This window comes from Lagopus muta, chromosome 2 (assembly GCF_023343835.1).
Source record: "Lagopus muta isolate bLagMut1 chromosome 2, bLagMut1 primary, whole genome shotgun sequence".
In the NCBI taxonomy this organism is placed as follows: domain Eukaryota; kingdom Metazoa; phylum Chordata; class Aves; order Galliformes; family Phasianidae; genus Lagopus; species Lagopus muta.
This window is the reverse complement of record NC_064434.1, coordinates 6,234,633-6,247,832: the sequence shown is the minus strand read 5'-3', so window position 1 is coordinate 6,247,832 and position 13,200 is coordinate 6,234,633. Positions and strand designations below refer to the sequence as shown.

General features: G+C 46.9%; 1 protein-coding gene across 3 annotated transcripts in view; it reads right to left on the bottom strand.

The window, feature by feature from the left end:
- The window catches only part of ASXL2 (ASXL transcriptional regulator 2), a 92,732-nt gene that overhangs the window by 21,428 nt on the left and 58,104 nt on the right, over window positions 1-13,200 (bottom strand). For all 3 annotated transcript variants that reach the window (XM_048937304.1, XM_048937305.1, XM_048937306.1), the window contains 2 exons: window positions 8,375-8,490; window positions 3,792-3,918 (listed from right to left, as the gene is read on the bottom strand). In XM_048937304.1, the coding sequence (XP_048793261.1) occupies window positions 3,792-3,918; window positions 8,375-8,490 (243 nt within the window). The remainder of the gene's footprint in view (window positions 1-3,791; window positions 3,919-8,374; window positions 8,491-13,200) is intronic.

Sequence of the window (13,200 nt, the reverse complement as noted above, 5' to 3'; positions counted from 1 at the left end):
CTCCACTTAAGAGCTTAATTGAGGGGTGCATGAATGTACACTGCTTCTACTAAGCAAGTAAGTCCAATTCTATAGGGACTACAGCAAAAGCTGAGAAATATATCTGTCAGGGAGGTTCAGGTTGGGTATTAGGAACAATTTCTTCCCATGAAGAGCAGTGCTGCAGAGGCACAGCTGCCCAGGGAGGTGGTGGGGTCACCAAAGCTGGAGGTGTTCCATGACTGTGGGGATGTGGCACTGAGGGACACAGTGGGCACTGGGCACAGTGGGCTGGGTTGGGGTTGGACCTGTGGACCTGAGAGGGCTTTTCCAAACCCAGTTTCTCCCTGATTTTCTTGAGACAATGTGTGAAGTGAGTTTAATCCTTAACTCCAAAGCAAACGTTGCACCCACTGTCAAAAAGGGTGAAAAATACAAACAGAAAATACAGACCAGTCACAGTTGTCCCTGTAATGCCACACTGGAGCACAGTGCTGTGCACACAAAGGAGATGGAAGCAGTCAGCGTGGATTTAGCAGGGTAAATCATGCCTGAATAGCTTGATTATCTTCTGCCATCAAATGACTGGATTTGTGGATGAGAGAAGACAGGTGGATGCCAATTACCTCAATTTCAGCAAGACATTTGACATTGTGTCCTGAAACGCTGCAGGCAAGCTGAGACATTAGGTTTGGATGGGTGGACAAATGGAAGGGAAGGATCACAGAATGACACAACTGTAGCTGGCTGGTGAGATTTGGGGAGCGAGGCCTGGCAGAATCACTGAAACAAACACTGAGGTTGGAAAAGGCCTCTAAGATCATCCAGTCCAACCACCAACCCATCACCTCCATGCCAACCAATGGTAACTGCGTCCCAGGCTGCACGAGCAGGGCCACAGCTCAGGACAAACACAAGATTCATGGTTTTCACCTGAACCTTTCAGAAAGGGTCTGAACTGCAAAGCTGCCTGGGAACAACAGGAAACATCATCAACGATTCAATGCCCGCATCACTTCCTCTGCCTTTAAATGATGCATGAAGCACAGCTAAGTATGGCCATTTCTTTCAAATGGATGTACAGCACATGGCTGCAACCTTGCATATGTCTGAACAGATGTGCAAGAAACATTCCAGCAGGATGAATCAGCTAGCCAGGACAGATTGGTCTAGTTTGGGTTTGGATTTCTTTAGGGCTATTTGGAAAGGGAGAATAAACAAACACACTAAAAAACACAGGAAGAACTTTATACTAAAGAAAACGAGCAAGAGATGAGACAACATTTCCAGTTATGTGAAAGGCTGTAGAGAGAAGATATCAAATAACCAAACAATCAAATAACCTTCTACTTCCACAGTGGACAGGAAGGAAATCTTGGTTTTCAACCAAACCAAGGAAAGATTTTGATTGGAGACTGATAAAAACAATGTAAGGACAGAGTTAACAAAGCAGGAAGGTCAAGACTTGCTGGGAGTTTCTGGCCTTTGCAACAGTGTCTCTGAGAACAGAGTGGAGAAAGCATCTGTCAGGACGGCACAGCAGATCCTGCCCTATGGACAAGATGAGCTCTCAGGGGCATCCTAGATCCGTTTCTGATGGCTGTGGAATTTTTCACATGAGCAGGGAATTGCAGCACAGTTCCTAGCGTTACACCAAGATAATCCAACAGCAAACAGCAAAATGTTCCTGTAGTCACTGCTGCCTCACTGTGTTACTGCTATGCAGCCCTCTCTGGCTACTTCCCTACTCGTAAACTAAGCGGTGCTCTGGGGCATTTCCCTGGCTGCAAGGAGGGCAAGAAGTTAATTTTAAGAAGACTAAAAATAGCTGAGGGTTTGAAATTGGAAATGTGATTTTGCTGTGGTCTCCTGTGTGTTTTCTCTCTTGTTTTTCGGGCAGCCATTCTCTCAGGTAACTAGTGATAGAATGCAAAGTGGTGGCCTCAAGTTGCACCAAGGGACATCAGGTTGGATATCAGGAACAATTCCTTCTCTGAAAGGCATTGGGACGGGCTGCTTAGAGAGGTGGGGGGGTCACCAAACCTGGGGGTTGTCCAGAACAGTGGGGATGTGGCACTGAGGGATGTGGGCAGTGGGGATGGTGGGCTGCGTTGGGGTTGGACTTGGGGATCTGAGATCTTTTCCAACCTGAATTGGAACCTCCGATTCATGGCTGCCAGCCTCAGTCGCTCCATCTGTGACAGAAGCCTTTTACACTGAGCACTCTTGCTGTGTTTTATTCAGTAGTTCCATTTTTGTGACCATCATCTTTCTGAACCAAGATCAGCCACATAAATCAAGGCTTAACGATGGAAAAACACGGGGTCATTATTAAGAAGGAGGGAATTTCCACTCATGGAAGTGTTTGAGTTTGAAAGAAAGCACAGCATTTTACTCATAATAATGGGTAAATAGTGGGGCTAAGTGCTGGGACTTCAGACAGGACCTGAGTATGGGCTGCAGGATCAGAATCAGCAGGACTGAACCAGAGAAGATCCTTGCTTTTTGGTAGAGATCTCAGTCCCCTGTTGTTGCTGCAGGAGGACTTCATGCCAATGGATAACTGAGTGACAGAACAACAGATGTGATTCGCTGCACAGAGACAGAAGTGATGTGCAAAAAGAACTCTCCTAACCATATACATATACATATGCAGTGTTGGGCCCGAAGATAGAAAATAAGTCAGGAAAGAGGGTTGGAACTTTAACTTTAAGCCAGGAAAATGGCTTCTCTTGGCTAGGTAAAAAAAAATAAAGCAAATGCTGGGGATGGTTAGCAAAGGAACAAAGAATACCATGACACCATATGAATTCAGAATAGATCCACACCCTGAATGTGCTGCAGGGTTTTAATTCTCTACGTCAGTAAGTTTATAGAAGGAGTAAGATGGACAGCAGGACTCTTCCAACTGAGAAAGAGGTGTCTGCCCCAGGCCCTGCAGCACCTTGGGCTTGGTGTAAACCATGCAATAGAAATGCAGAAGCCATTTGCTGCATCTTAACAACTGAAATCATGCCTACAGAACAGGGAGCTCATCCTGGAAAGCAGTTCTGATGAGAAGAGCCTACACATAACTGGCCAGAAGAAACCACACAGAACTTGTGATGAGCAGTGAAAACCTGCTGCTGGGAAAGGAGCTGAAGGAGAAAGAGCAGAGCAGCCCTGTTCATGGCAAGGGGTTGCAACTGGGTGACCTTTAAGGTCCCTTCCAATCTAAACCATTCTGTGATGATTCTACCACTGCATTCATTTCAAATGTAGTATAATTTCAGGAGAGCACTTCAGAATCTTTCAGGTAAAAACATACATCTTTGAAACATGACATGAAAGCCACACTACAGAATGAAAAGGCAGTCTGCAAAGAAATGAATACTAAAAGAAACTGCCTAATTTGCTTAGACATGAGAAAGACCTGACTACAGTGCACATGCAACTAAGGGGGGTGGCATCTGTCACAGAAAGATGTTGCACAGTAAAACCCATTCAAGATCTGTTCTTAACAGAATGTGCTCCTAATAAAGTCCAAGTCAGGGAGAAAGGAGCTGGAATATCTCAGAAACAAAACCACTGGGAAAGAGGACTTTATTCTTTCCTCCCCTAAGAGAATCACAGAATTACAGGGGTTGGAAGGGACCTCCAGAGCTCATCGAGTCCAACCCCCTGCCAAAGCAGGTTTCCTACAGCAGGTCACACAGGTCGGCATCCAGGCAGGTCTTGAGCACCTCCAGAGAAGGAGACTCCCCAGAAAGAAAAAGCAAGTTACAATGACAGTGACAATAGCAACGAGCAGGACAGGAGCTGCTGCCACGTACCAGGTTTTGTAGGTGTGGAGGCACTGGCTGCCTTGACAGCCTTCAGCAGGACGTGCTGATTAGAGGACACCGGCATGCCTGCTCTGCATTGCTGCTGCTGCTGCTTCTGCTGCTGCTGTTTCAAGGCCTGGGGAAGAGGAAATTCAAAATACTCTCAGAAATGATGAACGCACAGCACAGGCATCCTGACTGACAGCAGATGACAGCTGGAGTCTCGCGGTGAGCGCATAGAAAGCTTTCATTCATTCTGCATGGGACACCAATCTACTTAAATGCAGCTCTACAGGCACACACTGCCTACCTCTGCACCTACAGCCAAAAGGTAACGGCTGCAGAATACCCAAAGTTGTGTTGTTACCTTAAAAATGATTTCTCTAGAGGAAGGAATTCCAAATCTGGAGCTGGTTCAAGTAGTAATTATCAAGTAATCAAGTAGTAAGTATAACTAATTTCAAAGCATCAATTCTACAACGTAATTCATTTTTACCTCCTGGAGAAGCAAGCAGCAACTTACTAAAAACATTCAACAGAGACAACAACCATTAGGAAAGATTCTTCTTTTTTCAATTAGGAAAGTAATAAGGAATGGAACACTAAAATCCTTTGCTACAATAAAGGCTGTTAAGACAACTACAGCTTTGCCAAAAAAGCACCAGTGGCTGCGACGAGGAAGTAAGGAGGCAATTTGGTTAAAGTGCAGCTGCTACCCAAGCCAAAGTGTGTGCTTCCAAAAAATGAACTCAAAAATAAACAGAAGGAATTCCAACAGATAAAGCACACACCAGAATCTAGGAACAGGAAGTGAGTATACAAATGAGTGGGGCTGTTAATGAGACAACATCACTATCTTATACAATCATAACAAAATACAGTTATGAGCAGGAGAGGGAATATAAACACCCAGGAGCCCCCAGGAAGGGGCCACATGAGGAAAGGGAAAGACAGACCCTCAGTTTGGGAAGGCACCACTTGAAGAAGACTGACAACAGGAGGATTCAAATCACCAGGTGACATGGCAGATGCCTGTTTTCCTATCTATCAAGCAGTTCCTAAACAGTCACCTGCAGTGCAGGGCAAAAAAATAAAAATAAAAATAAAAAAATCAGTGAAACTGAAAAAAACAACAAAATGGAAAATTGGGAAGGGTAAACATTCCCTACTATGCACAATTAATCTCCTGCTATTGAGGTCAGAAGCTTAAAAGAAAAAGATAGGGAGGCATTCGATACAAGTTCAATTCCCACGTAATCTGGTCATTGACTGCAGCATCTGAACTTGCACACATGGATGGTGAGGGGGAGCTCCAGAAGAGCCTTCATGCAGGCCAGCACTACATTACATTACGCTACAAGACAGCCCATTCTGCCCTCACCCACACACTGCCTTTTCATCACAGCTCTGCGGGTCGCTGCCTGCCTTCCCTGCAGGGCAGATCTCCAGCCACACACACCAGGGCGACCGCTGGCTGTTAATGCCCTGCTCAGGTTCCAGCCAGCTCTGAAGCCTTGCAAAAAGGAGCTCGTTCGCCCCCCTTGGCCATCCAAATATGGCTGTGACCTCAATGTGGGTTCAGACCTCAGCCACAGCACATAGCCCATGTTCAGGTTGGGTATTAGGAAAAATATCCTCTCATAAAGAGCAGAGCTGCAGTGGCACAGCTGCCCAGGGAGGTGGTGAGGACACCAGAGCTGGGGGTGTTCCAGAGCCGTGGGGATGTGGCACTGAGGGACACGGTGGGCACAGTGGGGTGGGCTGGGGTTGGACTGTTTGAGGTCTTTTCCAACCTGAATGATTCCATGATTCTGTGGGTGTTTGATTTACCAACCCAAGAGCTTCTGTAGGGTGCAGCCCAGCTCAGCTCCTGGCCTTACTCCTTCCATGCGTGTGTAGCAACATTAGACAACAAGAATGGATTAAGATGAAGGCCAGCAGCACAAACAATATTAAAACAATTTAATTAAAAATTTAAAACCTCTGAAAACTCCGACGAGATCTGAATTCTGATGGCTTTGGGATGTGGCTGCTTGAGCTGTGTGAGGAGGAGGTGAGGTCAGTGAATGGGAGAGGAGCAGAGGAAAGAACTGGGGCAGCATCTTCATTTTCCAGCCCAGGGTGAGAATCCGCCCATCTTTCCGAATCTGGATCATGAATTCCAGAGTCTGAATGCCTTTTTTTCTGTATCACCACACAATCACTACAACAGAGGAGGATTCTCCCTGGGAGTGTTTCATCATTCCACCAGGATGAGAGCTGACATGCCTCTGTCAATTCAGATGGAGGTAATGCAAACCTCCAACTCCCAGTTCTTCCCAAAGACTGTAAGGAACAAGTGGCTTCTGCAGCAGTGTGGTGTTCAGGGGTTAAACATCCTCACTTAAAATCTGCTCTCTCTTCCCTCCAGTGATGTTATAATTACCCAGCACTGAGTCCAGCCAGCTGTCTCCTCGACTGCACGCTAGCAAATAATCTGGGTATAATTAAAAATAGGAAAGCTTTCTTTAGGATTATGAGGGAAATAAAAATTATGCTTTTTTCTAGTATACTCACAAGGCCTTTGTCTCCCTCCAGCTATTGATGCTTGCTCATTCTACCTAATTTGCACGATTTTTCCTGTCTACAGCAGGAATTGTGTTTAGGAAGAGGTGGCCAATGTGACAGTTGGACAAAACAGCAGAATTCCACTGGAACTAAAATTAAGCAATGGATTGGGCTCAAAATGTTCTTCATTTGATCCAAAGCCACAGTGAGTTTTAGGCAGGTGGGTTACAATGGTTGGATGGTTACAGCACTCTTCAGCAGAAGCCTTTCTCCAGCATGCCCAGAAGATAAGTTATCAGCACACTCCAACTGGACACACTCTCTACTCTGGGAAGAAAATCCAAGGAGAAATGCTGCTGTGATGGAAGACAGTGACCATCAGAAACAGCTTTGGGCCTTATAGACAGCTGCAGAATGGTGCAGTGTGATCAAGGTATGCCACGTGTCAAGCCCAACATGTGTTCCCCCATTTGTCTTTCTTTCTGACTTTTCTTCCCCAGCCCAAGAGGGCTGAGAGCAGTGAAACTGAGATCACCACCTAAATTCTGGACCTCACCAGGTCTGACATATTTCAGAATGCACGGAGTCAGCGCTGGAACAAGAATGCTCCAGAGTAAACAGTGCAAGAGGAAAGGTGGGGCCAAGCGTGGGGAGAGCAGAGATGCAGGGGGTGGATGGAGAGGTGGGGAAGGCTGGTGGCAAGAGGAGCAGAGGGAATTCAGAGATGAAAAGTGGGAAACTATTAGACAAGAATTAGAAAGAAGAGAGGCTTGACATCCGTCTAACTCCTACTGGCAACAAAGCTCCAGTTTATTCCATTTCTTCATCTTCACCTGCAATATTTTCCTCGACAGCACGATCTAATTGCATCCTTATCTCTCACTGCATCTCCTTTTCCAAACACCACGGGCATCTCTAAGAGCTGAATACCATCCTGAGTGTTGCTTCTCAGCTGGGAAAAGCTGGGAAAACAGGCTGAGAAAAGGTAAATCCTATCCAGAACACATCAGGATTTCATCTGTCTGTGACAAGCTTCCGTAATCCCTCGACTCGCACCTCCTCTGCAGTTGATTCATAACTCCTTGCAGATTTGTGCTTGACTGAGGGGTAAGTCTAAGCCTGTTAAAGCACTTCCTTTCTAAGGATCATGGAAAACTAAACAATGCCATTGGGGAAACACCTGCAAATAAGATCCTTAAGGGAATAATTCATCCTGCTTTTTCTCATTAAAAGAACCAGACCGTGTGAGGTAACAGTTATCTGTTCCATCCTGAGAGCATGCAGTAAGCTCTACATCCCAGCACACAGCACAACCAGCGCTGCTCCTTCTCTCATAACGCCCACTAGAGGAGCCGTGCAAAGCCAGCATGCTCTGCTTCCCCTCTATCACCTCCATAAAGATACCCTGGGCCACAGAGTTCCCTGGAAGGGAAAGTATGCCCCTAATGAGGGGAATAAGTTAAAGGATTTAATTCTTCTCTCACAAGAACCTTCTTTGTTCTAAAACAGACTGCGGAAAGCTAAGCACATTCACCAAAAAGTTTGGGTGAAAATCAGTATCTCAGATTCATTCTCTAAAATAACAAAGATAAAATTTCCAGGTGCTTTTTCCAAGCAAGATAGAATTCTGAATCTCCTTTAAGAGAGAGGGATGATTTTTAGGACAAGAGGTGACAGCCTTAAGTTGTGCCAGGGGAGGTTCAGGTTGGATATTAGGGAATGTTTCCTCTCCAAAAGAGCAGTGCTGCAGTGGCACAGCTGCCCAGGGAGGTGGTGGGGTCACCAAACCTGGGGGTGGTCCAGAGTTGTGGGGATGTGGCACTGAGGGACACAGTGGGCACGGTGGGCTGGGTTGGGGTTGGACTTGGAGATCTCAGAGTTCTTTTTCAACCTGAACGATTCTATGATTTAGCAAAGCCCTGCTTTATGCAACAGGCAGCAAGTCCTGACTTTCAGCCCCGCAGCGTGCAGTTTCCCTTCGAAAGATGGTCTACAGAGAAATAAGATTACTGCAGTGATCCCCAAACTCAGACTGTGCCACTTACCTGTTTGAGTGCCTTCTTGCTGTGCTTCTGGGATGAGGAGATGACTTTGCCTGTCTGGATGGAAGGTGACTGGCAGCTTGTCTGAGGGGAGGATGTCTGTGACAGTCTTGATGACACTGAAAGAAAAAAAGATACGTGGAAAATTCAATGCTTCTGCATTTGCCAGCAGTGCAATAGCCAGGCCTCACCACTTCAGATCATCTCATGAGGCTCAGGAAAATTGCACCTCTAGCAAGTGTTACTTTTTGTGTAAGAGAAGAATCCCTTCTATTTCCTATTTGTATATCAACGAGGCAGCTGTCCTCCTTGGAGACCCAACTGCAGTTCCTGTAACTGACTTCAGATGTTCCATCTCTTGTCTGTTTCTTTTTCACCGTGGAAGCAGCTTGAGAAGAAGTTCCACAGAAGTCTAAAGGAAACGCAGACACAGGCAATGGTCTCCATCTGGGATGACCTATGGTCAGGCACCTACCTGACAGCAGCTTCTCATCAGATTAAATCTGCATGCCAAGCAAGAGCTGGAGGATAAATGACATGGAAACAGAGTGGACTGTGACTATTGTTTGGTCCCTTTTAAAAGAGATAGGTGAGAATAGAGAAGATACACCAACACATGGACACAGACGGTCTCTGAATGATCCCAGACAGACCTTACACAAATCTGGTTCTAGCCGTGTGGAGTCCTAAAGCAAAGCTTCTCATTCCACGTGGCTGAGACTTTTGGACAGTCCCTTCACAACCAGCAAATCGAGGATGGCAATTAAACCACTGCTGGCCCAAATTTGGCACAGGATACTCAAGATATTTTGCTCTGGCCGCAGTGGAGGTGCTGTGTGGCCAACCAGGGAACCCATTTGCCATCAGTCTCTCACAATCATGGTTTTCCCTCCATTGTCTTGGCAGATTTGTACTGCGTTGGCCAGCAGCTGATGTTAACCCACCACATGTAAAACAAGCCAGGTAAATCAGTGCCACTGGGCTACTGGAAGCTGGTCAGCTGCTGAGAATGAAACAGTGCAACAAAAGAGATCAAAAAAGCATAATGACATTAATTGGAATGCCCTGCATTGCATGATGGCTGTAACAGAACAGACACCAAGTATGCGTAGGTGAGAGGATCAGTGAGAAGCAGGTGAGAAGATCAGATTGCTTCATATGCAATGCACTGTAAAGCTGGGAGACTGACTGGATATGGAAGCAGCAGGCTGAAAAAAGAGAAAGTTAGCAAATCCAGGGTCTGTGTGAATATCTGCACAAGAATTAGTACAGATAATAGAACCAGGCTGTACGACCAAGGAAAAAAACAAAGTGCAGAAGAGTGTTCGAGCCCAGGGAGAAGGATGATCCCTACTATAAAGAATAACCAGCCCTGCACGTTGACTATTTAAACTATTGCTTCCTGCAGCAATTAACTGCAGATTAGATGCAGAGCTGATCCTTTCAGAGCAGAAAGGACTCAAGAGATAATAGCACACTTCATGAACGCTTGCTGCAGTGTGACTCTGCTCAGTGCCACCAGAGAAGGGAAGTTCCCAGAGATTTCCAGAGATTTCCAACGTGCTCCACGAGGAAGGGTTCTGAAAATCATTAGGCAATTATCATAGAATCGTTCAGGTTGGACAAGACCTCTCAGATCCCCAAGTCCAACCCCAGCCCATCCACCGTGCCCACTACCCACGTCCCTCAGTGCCACATCCCATGGTTCTGGAACACCTCCATGTTTGGTGACCCCACCACCTCCCTGGGCAGCTGTGCCACTGCAGCACTGCTCTTCATGAGAGCAAATTGTTCCTAATATTCAACCTGAATCTACCCTGGCACACTTGTTTCAAACCCAGAGAACAGGCATTGCTCTGGTGCTGGAATCACAGAATCACAGAATCACAAGGTTGGAAACGACCTGCAAGATCATCCAGTCCAACCCCCCTCCCATTCCTATCAGTACCACAAGCACTAAACCATCTCTCACAGCTCCTCATCCAGGCGCCTCTTGAACACTGCCAGGGACGGCGACTCCACCACCTCCCTGGGCAGGCATTGCAGTGCCTGACCACCCTCTGAGAGAAAAAGTTTCTCCTCATATCCAACCTAAACCTCCTCTGGTACAACTTCTGGCCGTTTCCTTGGGTCCTACTATTTGCCTGGGAGAAGAGGCCAGACCCTTTTGCACCACGGCCTCCCTTCAGGAAGTTGTACAGTGCAATGAGGTCTCCCCTGAGCCTCTTCTTCTCCAGACTGAACAATCCCAGCTCCTTCAGCCGCTCCTCATAAGACTTGTGCTCCAGACCCCTCACCAGTTTCGTTGCCCTTCTCTTCCAGGGCCTCAATGTCTTTCTTGTAGTGAGGGGCCCAAAACTGAACACAGTACTCGAGGTGCGGCCTCACCAGTGCTGAGTACAGGGGGATGATCACCTCCCTGCTCCTGCTGGCCACACTATTTCTAATGCAGGCCAGGATGCCGTTGGCCCTCTTGGCCACCTGGGCACACTGTTGGCTCATGTTCAGCCGAGCATCAACCAACACCTCCAGGTCCCTTTCCTCTTCACTGTCATCCAACCACTCATCCCCAAGCCTGTAACGCTGCCTGGGGTTGTTGTGGCCAAAGTGCAGAACCCGACACTTGGCCTTGTTAAACCTCATCCCATTCACCTCAGCCCAGCGATCCAGCTTATCTAGATCCCTCTGCAGGGCCTCCCTGCCCTCAGGCAGATCGACACATCCTCCCAACTTGGTGTCATCTGCAAACTTACTCAGGGTACACTCAATCCCTTCATCTAAGTCGTCAATGAAGATATTAAACAGGATGGGCCCCAGCACCGACCCCTGGGGGACACCACTTGTAACAGGTCTCCAGCTGGACTTCACTCCATTGACCACCACCCGTTGAGCACGGCCCTCCAGCCAGTTCCTTATCCAATGGAGGGTAAAACTGTCCAAGCCACGGGCAGCCAGTTTCCGCAGAAGGATACTGTGTGAGACCGTGTCAAAGGCTTTGCTGAAGTCTAGGTAGACTACATCAACTGCCTTTCCCTCATCTACCAGTCTGGTCACCCAGTCGTAGAAGGAGATGAGGTTGGTCAAACACGACCTGCCTTTCATGAACCTGTGCTGGCTGGGCCGGATCCCGTGGACAAGCTGTGTGATCTCTCCCAGGAGGATTTGTTCCATGACCTTCCCTGGCACTGATGTCAGGCTGACAGGCCTGTAGTTCCCCGGATCCTCCTTACGGCCCTTCTTGTAGATGGGAGTCACATCAGCAAAGGAAAGGACAGAAGGAAAGAATTCAATGGTAATCAGGCAAGAAACCAACAAAAATTCTGCAAGATGACATACTAAGCAAGAAGTTTTAATGCTTAGGGACAGACTAGAAGCTACAAATGGAACCTGTAGTGATCAAAATCAATTTCATCAGTTCAGGAAGAAGATATCTGATGTCTGATGGGTTCATGGCAATGGCCAGAGAGGTGACGCAGTATGTGAGGGTGGACAGATGAACCTAACCTAGAACCTAACATTCTTAGTGTGCATTCACACTGGCTGTCTCACTTGCATGCCGTAGTGTTGATCACACATCATCAAAAGGATTTATTACAGAATGTGACAGGATTTGGTAAAGCAGAGAAAATGGTGACAGACATGGAAGAAATAAGGGATATTCTGCATGCAAGGACCACGACTGAAACACACAAACCCAGTTAAGCATCTTCATGTCCAGGTGAGAGTCCCATGGGGAAGCACCATGCTCACGGCCACCAACACTGCTCAGCACGAAGCAAACACAAATGCAGCTTAACATCTGAAACCCATGCTCAGCAACAGGCTGACTTACTGGCTTTGAGACATTTGAATAGCAGGAACACAAACCACATCCTCTCTAAAGCCCATCACTGCAGAAACTAAAGGTTCTGCTTGAAGCAGAAAATTAACTCAAATACAGGCTCCTCTGCTCTACTCTCATATTCAATCCACATTTTCATTTTCATGCTGTCTTGTAACTAAGATAATAAATCTTTCAGAACCAGTGATGGCAGAGCAAGCTAAAATCCAGCCCTGGGAGGAGGACTCAACCCATGAGCTGATGCCATAAGGAAAGACTACAGCAGGCTGTGCATACAAGCCCTTGGTGCTACAACGGCTGCAGACTGACAGCTGTAACCACAACAACTTCTCAAGAACAAAAGGAGAGCTCCAAAAGCTGAGCAAGGCCTGGCTGCTTGAACTCAGCTGCGGGCCCCCAAAGTGAAGTGGGCCGGATGGGGACAGAATCCTAGAAGCAATTCAGTCTGGAAAAGACCCCTGAGATCATCCAGTCCAACCCCAACCCATGCCACCATGCCCAACGACCACCTCCCTCAGTGCCACATCGCTGTGGTTCTCAAGTTCCGTGCTCATTGACGGGTCAAAAAGCAAAGACAGCTGCAAAATGTGATGGAAAGGGATGAGCAACAAATGTGAAATGATTAGAAAATAAAAGAGAAGGCAGCATTCTGTACATCCCAGAGCACAAATGTTTTGAACTGTATGTTTCTACCCAGTGGTCTTGGAAAAAGACATGGGAAAGCTGAAGAAGATTCAGCAGATGAAATAAAGATAGTTGGAGGCTCCCTGCAAGGGCGAAGGGAAAAAGCAACAAAAATTGGTTCCAAATACACCCCTGGGTCCTTGGACCTGAAAGCTCTCAGAAAGTTCACAGCCTTTTAAGGACTTAGCAGCCAAGAGCAGGTATAAGGCAACGACGTGCATGTGCAGAAATACTCCCACAGGACAAGGCTTGAGGAGCTAAGCTTGTTTCCTTTAGATTTAAAAAGAAGTTAAGCAAAGTGAGT